General features: G+C 41.9%; 1 protein-coding gene across 9 annotated transcripts in view; it reads right to left on the bottom strand.

The window, feature by feature from the left end:
• The window catches only part of myo3b (myosin IIIB), an 884,551-nt gene that overhangs the window by 526,418 nt on the left and 344,672 nt on the right, over nucleotides 1-13,461 (bottom strand). For all 9 annotated transcript variants that reach the window (XM_085986241.1, XM_085986242.1, XM_085986237.1 and 6 more), the window contains 2 exons: nucleotides 10,429-10,517; nucleotides 10,062-10,191 (listed from right to left, as the gene is read on the bottom strand). In XM_085986241.1, coding sequence (XP_085842367.1) covers nucleotides 10,062-10,191; nucleotides 10,429-10,517 — 219 coding nt within the window. The remainder of the gene's footprint in view (nucleotides 1-10,061; nucleotides 10,192-10,428; nucleotides 10,518-13,461) is intronic.

Raw genomic sequence — 13,461 nt, 5'->3', positions numbered from 1 at the left:
TAAGAGGAGGAGTGTTGCTCTCTTGTCATTTCTCTTTATCCTTCATGGTTCTGCATCTTCATTAATATGTAACTCTTCAAAACTGATGTTCAATCAAAATTAAAAGTGGATCAAAGAGCTTTCTGAACAATTCTACACTGTTTCATCAATTAGAGTTTTGCTTTCCATGGAGGGCTGAAACAGTCAAGGATAAGATATACATAACTCATTAATCAAATGGCAAGCTTCAGAAACAGTTGGAAATAAATCATTTTATAGGCCACAAACCATTCATAATTATCCATTTAGTAGCAGGTTGGGGATTTCTCATCAGCCTGCACTAATAATATTGAATATTTGAGAAAAATTTTATGTCATATAAAATGGAATATAAATGTATAAGAATTAATTGTGGTATGTCTTAGTAATGATGACGTTGCATCAATGTGGATTATATGTAAGCACTAATATTATGCATAACAAAATTTGAATCTGCACATACCCTTCTTCTTAGCAGCCCTGCACTGGTACACCGAGTGAGCATAGAGAATAGAAAGACAGGCGGGTGGTCAGAATTTTCCCTCCTGCCTGATTAGCATGGTTCCCTCTGACAGGCTTTAGCCATACAGGAAAGCCACGAGAAACTCTGAGCCCTCCACCTGGACCTCAAGCTGCCATCAGCTCCAGCGCCATCGACCTCCTCCTGTTAACCAGGACTCTTGAAACCCAGTCCTGCACTACCTTCTACCAAGATCCTCTCCCGGGTCTGATTTCCTAATCAAAGCACTAAAACGAAAACTGTACCTCCTCACAGCATTGTTCAGCTTTTAGTAACCGAGGGTGCAGGGACTCAGTTGCCCGGGGAAGGTGCGGTTGTACTGGACACATCTCCAGGCTATTGTTTTCTCAGTAGTCATCGTCTTATTTTGACATTTAAAGAGTTAATTTAAAATGTGTTTTAACGCATTGTGTATTCATGCAAGTTAAGAAAAATGCACTGAGATGATCGGTGCTTGAGATGGCAATGAGCTGGCTTTGATGTCATTTCCAAATGGACTGCAAATAATAAGCAATTCATTACCTTCTCATAGTGATCAATAAGCACCTCACATTGTGATGGGGAGCGGTTGGTCCTGGCACTCAACAGGGCATCTGGCAGACTTTTCCTTTCTGACTGTGAACAGCAAGAAATAAAACACAAACACACAGACACCAGCAGACAGCTAGTTTTTGAAAAAGAATTCTGCAAGGCAGCAAAGCAGAAAAATGTCCAAGAAAATTATAATGCGAGAGAGGGTAGTGAGAAATCATTTTTTTTATTGGTTCCTGGGATGAGGGCAACGCTGGCAAGGCCAGCATTTATTGCCCATCCCTAATTGCCCTTGAGAAGGTGGTGGTGAGCCGCCTTCTTGAACTGCTGCAGTCTGTGTGGTGAAGTTACTCCCAACAATGCTGTTAAGGAGGGAGTTCCAGGATTTTGATCCAGCGACGATGAAGGAACGGCGATATATTTCCAAGTCAGGATGGTGTGTAACTTGGAGGGGAACTTGCAGGTGATAGTGTTCCCATGCACCTGCTGCCCTTGTCCTTCTAGGTGGTAGAGATTACGGATTTGGAAGGTGCTGCCGAAGAAGCCTTGGCGAGTTGCTGCAGTGCACCTTGTAGATGGTACACACTGCAGACACAGTGCACTGGTGGTGGAGGGGGTGAATGTTTAGGGTGGTGGATGGGGTGCCAATCAAGCGGGCTGCTTTGTCCTGGATGGTGTCGAGCTCCTTGAGTGTTGTTGGAGCTGCACTCATCCAGGCAAGTGGAGAGTATTCCATCACACTCCTAACATGTGCCTTGTAGATGGTGGAAAGGCTTTGGGGAGTCAGGAGGTGAGACACTCGCCACAGAATACACAGCCTCTGACCTGCTCTTGTGGCTGGTCCAGTTAAGTTTCTGGTCAATGGTGACCCCCAGGGTGTGGATGGTGGGGGGATTCGGCGATGGTAATGGCTTTGAAAATCAATGGGCGGTAGTTAGACTCTCGCTTGTTGGAGATAGTCATTGCCTGGCACTTGTGTAGCACGAATGTTACTTGCCACTTATCAGCCCAAGCCTGAATGTCGTCCAGGCCTTGCTGCATGCAGGCATGAACTACTTCATTATCTGAGGAGTTGCGAATGAACACTGTGCAATCTTCAGTGAACATCACCACTGACCTAAGGATGGAGGGAAGGTCAGTGATGAAGCAGCTGAAGAGGGTTGGGCCTAGGACACTGCCCTGAGGAACTCCTGCAGTGTTCCTGGGGCTGTGATGATTGACCTCCAACAACCATCTTCCTTTGTGCTAGGTATGACTCCAGCCTGTGGAGAGTTTTCCCCCTGACTCCCATTGACTTCAATTTTACTAGGGCTCCTTGATGGCACACTCAGTCTAATGCTGCCTTGATGTCAAGGGCAGTTACTCTCACCTCACCCCCGGAATTCAGCTCTTCTATCCATGTTTGAACCAAGGCTGTAATGAGGTTGGGAGCCGAGTGGTCCTGGTGGAACCCAAACTGGGCAGTGAACAAGTTATTGGTGAGTAAGTGCCATTTGATAGCACTGTTGATGACACCTTCCATCACTTTGCTGATAATTGAGAGTAGACTGATGGGGCGGTAATTGGCCGGATTGGATTTGTCCTGCTTTTTCTGGACAGGACATATGTGAGCAGTTTTCCACATTGTTGGGTAGATGCCACTGCTGTAGCTGTACTGGAACAGCTTGGCTAGAGGTGCGGCTAGTTCTGGAGCACAAGTCTTCAGCACGACAGCTGGGATGTTGTCGGGGCCCGTAGCCTTTGCTGCATCCAGTGTGCTCGGCCATTTCTTGATATCTCGTGGAGTGAATCGAATTGGCTGAAAACTGGCTTCTGTGATGGTGGGAACCTCAGGAGGAGGCCGATAAGGATCATCCACTCGGCACTTCTGGCTGAAGATGGTTGCAAACGATTCAGCCTCGTCTTTTGCACTCACGTGCTGGGCTCCACCATCATTAAGGATGGGGATATTCATGGTGCCTCCTCCTCCCATTAATGGTCCACCACCATTCACAACTGGATGTGGCAGGACTGCAGGGTTTTAATCTGATCCATTGATTGTGGGATCACTTAGTTCTGTCTATAGCATACTGCTTCTGCTTTTTAGCATGCATGTAGTCCTGTGTTACAGCTGCCCCAGGTTGGCACCGCATTTTTAGGTATGCCTGGTGTTGCTCCTGACATGCTCTTCTGCACTACTCATTGAACCAGGGTTGGTCCCCTAGCTTGATAGTAATGGTAGAGTGAGGATTATACCGGGCTATAAGGTAGATCGGTGAGGACGAGGTCAAGTAGGTTTTTCCCTTGTGTCGGTTCTCTGCCGTAGGCCATCTGGCAGCTATGTCCTTCGGGACTCGGCCAGCTCGGTCAGTCATGGTGCTACCGAGCCACTCTTGGTGATGGACATTGAAGTCCCCCACTCAGAGTAAATTCTGTGCCCTTGCTACCCTCAGTGCTTCTTCGAAGTGGTGCTCAACATGGAGGAGTACTGATTCATCAGCTGAGGGAGGGCGGTAGGTGGTAATCAGCAGGAGGTTTCCTTGCCCATGCTTGACCTGAAGCCATGAGACTTCATGGGTTCCAGAGTAAATGTTGAGGACTCCCAGGGCCACTCCTTCCCGACTGTATAGCGGGATGCTGCCTCCTCTGCTGGGTCTGTCGGTGGGACAGGATATACCCAGGAATGGTGATGGAGGAGTCTGGGACATATGATTCTGTCAGTATGACTATGTCAGTCTGTTGCTCGACTAGTCTGTGGGACAGCTCTCCCAATTTTGACACAAGTCCCCAGATGTTAGTGAGAAGGACTTTGCAGGGTCGACTGGGCTGGGTGTGCCGTTGTCGTGTCCGAGGTCGAAGCCCGGTGGTCCATCTTGTTTTATTCTTATCATTGTTTTTTATAGCAGTTTGTTACAACTGAATGGCTTGCTAGGCAATTTCAGAGGGCAGTTAAGAGTCAACCACATTACTGTGGGTCTGGAGTCACCTATGGGCCAGACCAGGTAAGGACGGCAGATTTCCTTCCCTAAAGGACATTATTGAATCAGATGGGTTTTTAACGACAATCCAATGGTTTGATGGTCACCATTACTAATGCTAGCTTTTTATTACAGATTTATTTAATTAACTGAATTTAAATTCCCCAGCTGCCGTGGTGGGATTTTGAACTCATGTCTCCGGATACTTAGTCCAGGCCTCTGGATTACTAGTCCAGTAACATAACCACTATGCTACCATAATCTTGTTTAAATCAAGCTAGACACCACACCGATGTGGGGGAGTGCAGCGAATTCCTTATTTTGTATTATTATATGCAAGACACTTTACTGTGAAATAAAGCAGCTTATTGATTCATATCAGGCCTCGTCTCAGCAAACGTTTGCTCAGTTCACTTTCAGACAGATTGAAAAATCACATGTGGAAATTGTTACACCTCTGAATTATGCTATTGTACAAGTCGATGTTGGGCAGTGTGAGTCAGCTCCCATGAAAGTAAAATGTTCTGACTGGGAGCAACTAACACCACTAATTCAAGAAGGTAGACCCTAAACTTGTCACAGTCATCCTCTCATATGCTAGAGCAAGCATGTCACAGCTAACACAAGATGAGGCATAACAGAAACTTCCCACAAAGTTGCTGAACATGCCAAAGTAAACTCCATAGAAACATAGAAACATAGAAGATAGGAGCAGGAGTAGGCCATTCGGCCCTTCGAGCCTGCTCCGCCATTCAATGAGATCATGGCTGATCATCCAATTTCAGTACCCTGTCCCTGCCTTCTCCCCATATCCCTTGATCCCTTTAGCCTCAAGAAATATATCCAACTCTTTCTTGAATATATTTAATGAACTGGTCTCCACCGCCCTCTGTGGCAGAGAATTCCACAGGTTCACCACTCTCTGGGTGAAGAAATTCCTCCTCATTTCAGTCCTAAATGGCTTACCCCTTATCCTTAGACTATGACCCCTGGTTCTGGACTCCCCGGCCATCAGAAACATCCTTCCTGCATCTAGTCTGTCCAGACCTGACAGAATTTTATAGGTTTCGATGAGATCCCCTCTCAATCTTCTAAACTCCAGTGAGTATAAGCCCAATCGACACAATCTCTCCTCATACGTCATTCCTGCCATCCCAGGTATCAGCCTGGTGAATCTTCGCTGCACTCCTTCCATGGCAAGAACGTCCTTCCTCAGGTAAGGTGACCAAAACTGCACACAATACTCAAGGTGCGGTCTCACCAAGGCCCTGTACAACTGTAGCAAGATATCCTTGTTCCTGTACTCGAACCCTCTTGCTACGAAGGCCAACATACCATTTGCCTTCTTAACCGCCTGCTGCACCTGCATGCTTACCTTCAGCGACTGGTGCACAAGAACACCCAGGTCTCTTTGCACTTCCCCTTCTCTCAATCTATTGCCATTCAAATAATAATCTGCCTTCCTGTTTTTGCCACCAAAGTGGATAACCTCACATTTATCCACATTATAGTGCATTTGCCATGTTTCTGCCCAATCACCCAACCTGTCCAAATCGTACTGAAGTTTCACGACATCCTCCTCACAGCTTACCCTCCCACCCAGCTTTGTGTCGTCTGCAAATTTGGAGATATTACATCCAATTCCCTCGTCCAGATCATTAATATATATTGTGAACAGCTGGGGTCCTAGGACCGATCCTTGCGGTACCCCACTAGTCACTGTCTGCCACTCGGAAAAGACCCGTTTATTCCAACTCTTTGCTTTCTGTCCGCCAACCAGTTCTCTATCCAAGTCAATACCTTGCCCCCAATCCCATGTGCCTTAATTTTACACGCTAATCTCTTATGTGGGACCTTATCGAAAGCCTTCTGAAAGTCCAAATACACTACATCCACTGGTTCTCCCTTATCTATTTTACCAGTTACATCCTCAAAAAATTCCAGTAGATTAGTCAAGCATGATTTACCTTTTGTAAATCCATGTTGACTTTGTCCGATCCTGTCACTGCTTTCCAAGTGCTCTGCTATTACATTTTTTATAATGGACTCTAGCATTTTCCCCACTACCGATGTCAGGCTTACCGGTCTATAATTCCCCGTTTTTTCTCTACCACCTTTTTTGAATATAAAAATATTCCCGGGGTCCATGGTGTGGGAGAAGGTATAACTTTGGAAAATAGCTGCTACTTTGAATGGTTTTGTTCAAAATCTCTAATTTAATTCTGTATTCGGTTAATTGGGCAGTATTTGGTTTTGCAGTACTTTTTTTATCACTTAATTTGAAGTGACAATTCAATGAAAAACCTTCAACAGATGTGATTTGTTTTCCGTGCAGAAGTGGTATTATAGAGATGGTATCATTTTTTGGATGAAGGCCCCATAGCAGGTTTATTTCTGCTGTTGCTTTAAACCAAATGTTTACACAATTTCTACATAACCTTCCACAGCAAACTAAACAGCATAAATCAAATATGGCTAAAAGTTTTGCATTCCACCAATTGTTTTTCTCTGCCTTGAACTATGCAATAAATAACTGCCAAATATATTAATTCAGGATTACCTATTCTGAAACAAAGGCAATTACTTCCTTAACACACAAGTTATTTGAAAATATTGGCCCAGATTTTCCGATCGCAGGCCTCCCGCGGGCAGAGGGCTGCGATCTGGAAAAATCTGCGCTCTTACCGGAAGGCTCACGGGAAGCGCAGAGTTCCGCTGCTGGGCCTCTCCAAACTGCCGGTGTGCAGGGCCCACGTATCCCAGAGGCGCAGATAGTTCGCAGCATCCCTGGGATCACGTGGGCCATGGGGAGCCAATCAGAGAAGAGAATCTCCCTTCATACATTTGACAGGAAGACCTGTCAAATATATGAATGGCGATCACCCCCAAAAACATAAAACTTCAAATAAATTTTTAAAAAACATCATATTTTTAAAATGACTCGAAATTACATTAACTATTTTAAACAAACATTTACATTTTTGAAAAAAATAATTAAAGTTTTTAATGGGGCTAAAAATAAACTTACCTTTCTTTAAAGTATTTTTAAATGATAAATCAGTGGGAAAAAAATATATATTTTTTTCAACTTTTTTCAACTCTTATCCTGGTAAAAGCATGCCTTACGCCTGCTTTTACCAGGCGTAAGAATTGATAGTGTTTTCTGTGGGCGGAGGGTCTCCAAAAAGCAGAACTAGCCGCCTGCAGAGGCCCTTCTCCCAGGCAGGCGGAGAATCTGTCAAGACCATTCTTGACAGATCGGAAATGCCGGTTTCCAGCGCATGCACAGTGCATGCCTGAAACCAGCATTTCCAATGTCCCTATGGGTGCGTACACAGCGCGTACACACCTGTAGGGATCGGAATTTCTGCCCCATGATATCAAGATTATACCAGAAAAAGAACAGGAACAGGTCAGTAAGTGCATTTGACACAGTAATAAGTTGATATACAAAAGGATTTAGTATGTTTTTTTAAAAACTTTTTTTGTTCTGTGCTCTTGCCACAAACAACTAAGACAAGTCAAAGTATGATTGTAAATTCTACTACAGTAAACAATTATTATAATCTGTTTTTATTTGACTGTGAAAAAGATAATCTTAAGCAAAAATTGAACCAACAGATCTTCCTTAGGCTACTACATTATTAAAAAGCCAATAATACAGCTGGAACTTGAACCCTAGCGTTCAATTCACTTCGGCCAAACTGAATTGATGTCTAAACTAGTCAAGTCTCCCGCTGGAAGAAACATCATTACAGATAAAGTCAGGCAAATCATTTCTTCTGTATCCACCGAGCTGATTACTGGATAGGATTAATTGCAAGGAAGAGAAGGCTGTCACCCCATCATACAATCTTGGATGGGATAGTAACTGCACTGAATGGAATGCTAGTTTAAAATAGCGTAAACAAATAAATTCAACATCTTTTTAATTCTTATAATTTTGCAATTGATCAGAATGTTTTTGTGCAATAGGAAAAAAAACTAGCCTTTGCTTGGCTGTATAATTTCTATAATTATCTGCCATTTTGTAACTACAAAAAGATCAGCGCACTGCAATTAATGATAGTCTGGGGAAACTCCCAAGAGATATTCAACCTTGCATTTCATCATTTAAAGATTCCCACGGGGGGAGATTTCTTCTGCTTGCTATTTGTCAAAATGATACAGCTGTGCTGTGACTGTGGATGGACAATTTTGCACAAAGTCTGTTTACATTAATCACAATGCAACATGGAGCACATTTTCAACTACAGTATAACCATTTCATTTTGGGAAAAAAATCATTTAGACACATTAAAAAAAAATCATCACAATGTTTCAAGCAAAGCTTTAACCTTATAATATCCATTCTCTCTTGTTTGTATATGTATGAACCTAATCCCCAAATGTATTTATGATGAAAAGCATTAAGTTGGTTTCCTCTTGTGGCCATTTGATTGAACTATTCAGTCCACGTTGCCATCTAGCAATCTGGCCAGTGGGAATCATATGAGTGATGCCTCCACTAATCTTTCAATGATTTGACTGATACATGAGCAATCAAATAACCAAGACTGTCTTACTATTCCAGCAATGTAATTGGTCCATTTGAACCATGTGAAAAATGTTGCTTTGGCTGGTCACTGGGAAGCACATGCTAATGGTGTTATTTTTCTTCTTGTGTTCAGATTGGTCCACAGAAATCATACAACCTATTTCTCCAGTATTTTGGTCAGGAGATTGGCAGCTATTAATAACTATTATCCTGCTTCTGGCACTCTTCTCCTTCAGAGGGTTCTGCTCACAATATTCTTCAACCTACTACATTTAGATTCTCCCTTTTAACTTAACTTCCTATGATTTGATTTATTGCAATGACCTTGCTCTTTTATTTTGGGCACCTGCTCTCCAACTCGGGAGACACCATTTGGCAGGATTGTGTTCACTTTTGGCCCATTTTCATCTGATACTATTTTTGTCAGTGCTCTTTTTTAAAATGCAACAATAGTGCATATAAGAACATTTTTGCTGCTGGCAAATGACTGCCATTTTAGGAGGCCCTACTTGTGCAGCAGTCTCACCCATTTCACTTGATTCTATTTACATTGAGCCCTTTCTGTTCTTTTCAAGAAGTCGATTGCTCCTGACCAAGTTTTTAAATTCAACATTTTTTTTAAACTGCAATCTCAATGGCATTTTTGCTCCAGAGTAAATTTTGGATGTGAACAATTTTTTTTTTTACTGTAGCCATCAATTCTTTTCAATATGTAGATTGCTCCTGAGTAAGTTTTAAAGTCAAAAAAATTGTTTTATACCAGCCTTGATAACAATTTTGCTCCTGACTGAATATTTTAGATAGTGCTTGTTTTAGTATTTTAGAAGGCTCAACCATTTCACCAAACTTCTGTGTTTCTATTTTTTTAAGATCAAACTTTTTCTGTCTTTTTAAATATGTTAATTCGGTTTTAAAAGCCTTTTGAAACAAACCCTCTTGAAGCCTATTTTAACTGCAATTTTAAACAAACACATTTGTCATTTATCAGACTCCTGTCGGCAGTCATTTTAACAGCAGAATCCATTTTCATCACAATACTTTTCATTTTATTTTCCAATCTCTCTTGTTTATAATCAGAGCTGATGCATTATTCTTAGTTCCTTTACAACACATTCATCATCCTCAGTATTTTTAAATACAACCATCTTAAGAACATATATTTGTCATGTCAGCAGATTATTAGATTACTCCAACCTTGAGAATCTTTACATGTACCTAACAGATAAATTTTACTATTCAGATATTCATGCTAATTCATATTTTGTGACTGTTCCTTACTACAGGAATTTATTGATTTAGGTATTATTTCCTGGGACACTTTTCATAAAGTCTCTTTTATGCCACATCTATAAAGCTAAAGGACAAATATCACCATTATTCCATTAGCAATGCCACAGGAAATTAAATAGTTTTACATAATCTTCATTTTGACATATTATGCAATAGAAGCCATTATCACCTGCTGTGTGCCATGAAGAAAATCCAAGATCAATCTTACCTGTTTTAGTGAGTGGACTGGAAAAGAGTTGCTGAAGCAATTTATTTTCCGATGTCCTAAGTACTACCACTATATCTGCAGGAAGTGTGTCTCTATTTTTTTCAAGGAAGCCATAGGGATCATAAAGAACCTGTTTAAAAATTAAAACATTAAATACTGTACTGTCCAGTTCTCGCATTCTGTGTTCTCGCATTTTATTATCAGACATAACAGATACACTGCCACAGGGATAGAAGCTGATATATTTTAATAAGGTGCTCCATATTTTAATCTTATATCAAAATTATTATGCATTTCATCAAAATTAATTTGACAAAATTGTATTTAAAATATTAATATTTTTTCATTTAAAATTGTTTGTTTATACCTTGCCAGCATAGTGTTCGATTCCAAAACACAGTTCCATGCCTTTTGGTCTCCAAAAATGATTTGTTCGTAGGTTGTCTTCAAATTTATCTGCAGTGTCATATGAAAATAAACAGCTGGTTTTAATACGATGCTCTGCTCATTTCATTCTTTGAGTATCTACTTGAGAATTAAAGTGAATGCATATGTAAAGGAAAAAAGTGAAATACTGTATACTATTCTCCATATTAAACTTTACAACTAATCCTGAATGAAAATATCCAGTTATGTAGATTAAAAAAGAAATCAAATACTTATTAATTCATGAATATTTTATGAATCTGTAATTTTTCAAGTTTTTTTTTTAAACTATCCCAATACTTACCAGAAAGAGCAAAGTGGTTAATTAGAAGCCTCAGTAGTTATTTTGTTATGTGGTGCACATCAGGTGGGTGGTGGGCAGAGCAATCAGAATACCATCCACACCACCCCACCCCCTGCCACTCTGGCATCAGCGAGGGGTCCGGACTATTTTGAGGGTCAGGACTCATTTGAATTGCACAAGTGAGATGCCCATGTGTTTATAGTGATTTTGAGGGAGGCATATTCAGCAGGCCTGACACTTAATTGAAACCTCTCTTAAAGCAAAGATATCTTTTAATCTCTCACTTATTTCTGGTGCAAATTTGGATATTTTGGTAAGAAATATCTGCTGCTGGGGCACTGTGTTTTAGGAATGGAAGTCCTGATTGAGCAGGCGTGGGTTCAGAGACAGTTCCTCTACCCCTGAGATGGCAGATTTGATAAGAAATAGCTGAGAATGTAAACGCCAGAAGTATCATCCCCAGGACATGGGGGCAGTGCAAGAAAAAGTTAAATGATCTTACCCGGACGAGAAAGGTGAGAATGATGTCTTGCCATTTCTTTTTCTTAAACTGATGCTTTACCACAGCACACTCCTCCCAGCACCCCCCACCCCCCACCCCCCATCCCCAGCACACCAAATCCTTCCCTTTCTTGCTGCACATGCTTCTCCTCTAATCACAACGGTACACTGTACCAACCCTCTTTCTCATTATAATCGCACACTCATCAGCTGCTGCCCTCAGAACAGGCACAAACAGCATTCGCCTTTTAACTGGAATGCTCTACACTCCTCTGCGGACTGCTTTCAGATTTCACACTGGAGCCACTTTCTTGTTCATAGACATCTCCCCAACTTAAGAGCTGGAGGGCTCCTTCAGCTGCTGAGCTGAGGGCCTTAGACCTTAAAGAGTTCACCTACAAATGTACCTTGATAGCTCACCATGAGAAACTCATTCAGTCATTTGAGAAGTGGAGGAGTCCACAACTTAAATCTGTGCACTGCTGCATAACCACCTGTTGAGCTACAGTCTTCTATGGAAAATGTGGTCATTCCAAGGCCCTCTGCGGCAGAACCCCCGGCCCAAGGTTCTAAACTCAGGGATAGCTTCCATCACTGATGCTCTGACTGGGGCTCTGTCAGTCAGCTACTTCTTTGTTAAGATCTGGCAGGGTTAGAAGCCAGATCCTCGGACCCCCTGCCCCCCACCAGTCATCTAGGTCTAGCTGCAGGACACTGCAAAGTTCTTCTCAAACCTTCCTTGGGAAAATAGGCTCCTATACCAATTTATTAGGACATTTCCATCAATGATTGCCTTAGCCTCTATACAGGAGGGCCAACATAATAGTAGATCCTATTCGATGGCTTGAGGTGAAAATGCACCTTTTTACATGCCTCCTTTGATCCTTCTCCTCCTTGAGAACCTACAAATAGAGAGGGATGACCATAGTGATCCCAAATTTCTTTTACAGGCAGCTCACAATGACAGTTCCCTAGGCAAACAGTCACATATATCACGTGGGCTACAGCTTTAAAAATCTGAGACTTCAGTTTTGGAAACATGACAAAACAGCAAAGAAGCATTGAAATTATTGAAACAAATAGAGCAGCTACTGGCAATTATTGCATCTTAAGAGAGGAATCAACATGGTGACTGTGCACCCCTGTGCCTCACCTGTTGGAAATGGGCACTGAGTGTCTGAAGTACTGTTCATCTGTTCTCACTGCATTATGGGGCTATAGCCACATTACCACATTGATGAGACTATATGCGTTCAAGAACTCAGTGCTGCAAGTGATTTCCCAGCAAAATATGCAGCTGTTTGGGCACTGTGTGGTCAGCAGGCTTCCACACGTGAGAAACCAGGGCAGCAATGCTATGAACACTGTACATCGCAATATCGACCGCAGGACAAAAACTTCAAGCTGGGTTCCATGCAGCATCTGTAGATTTATTATTCACTCACTTTAAAACCAACGCACTAATTTGTTTGTATCTTAAACAAACAACCAAACACAGATACACTCTAATTATTAAACACCTCCAGATCAACCCTGACAATTCCCACCAGATCAAACATGCAAATAATATAATTACTTGTTGCAAAAGTAATTTCTGCAGGAACACAGTTCAGAATTTAGCAGATTTAAGAATCAAGCACTGGGCACAAGACCAATCTCAGTAAATATCTACTCTACATTCCCTCCCCCCACGCTGTGTATTCTTTTGGCACTAAATTCCTGCTTCTGCTATGAACAAGTTGTTTTTGTTTTTGGATAGAGCACATCCTAACAATCAAATAGTTTGGACTATTTTGTTCTGCGTTTCAAAAGTCTAAATCATATTGTTCAATTATCCAAGTTGAGTACAGTGTAGAACATCACAATACTGTTTTAACTGCCTGGAAGAATGAACTGTGGACACAGTGGGCCACTACTCCTAGCTATAAAACTCATCCTCTACCTCCCTAATGGTTAGGGCAATTCCTAAAGGATGTCCATGCTGTTCCCAGGTTGCCAGCCCCTAGCTCAGGCAAGCTAGCAAAACAGAAACAAAATTTAACAATAAATTGAGCCGGAAATTTCAGGGGTAATAACGGCGAAGTAACAGCATTAGCCGTTATTACCCCTTTGAAACAGACCACAACTTCAGGATGTAGCGCACGCGCAGCTAAACGCGGGAATCTTGAA

The sequence above is a fragment of the Somniosus microcephalus genome, chromosome 4, assembly GCF_052327205.1.
Source record: "Somniosus microcephalus isolate GS21.2 chromosome 4, FLI_Smic_1.0, whole genome shotgun sequence".
Lineage (NCBI taxonomy): Eukaryota > Metazoa > Chordata > Chondrichthyes > Squaliformes > Somniosidae > Somniosus > Somniosus microcephalus.
Note: the sequence above shows the minus strand (reverse complement) of the source record. Positions and strands in the feature narration are given on the sequence as shown.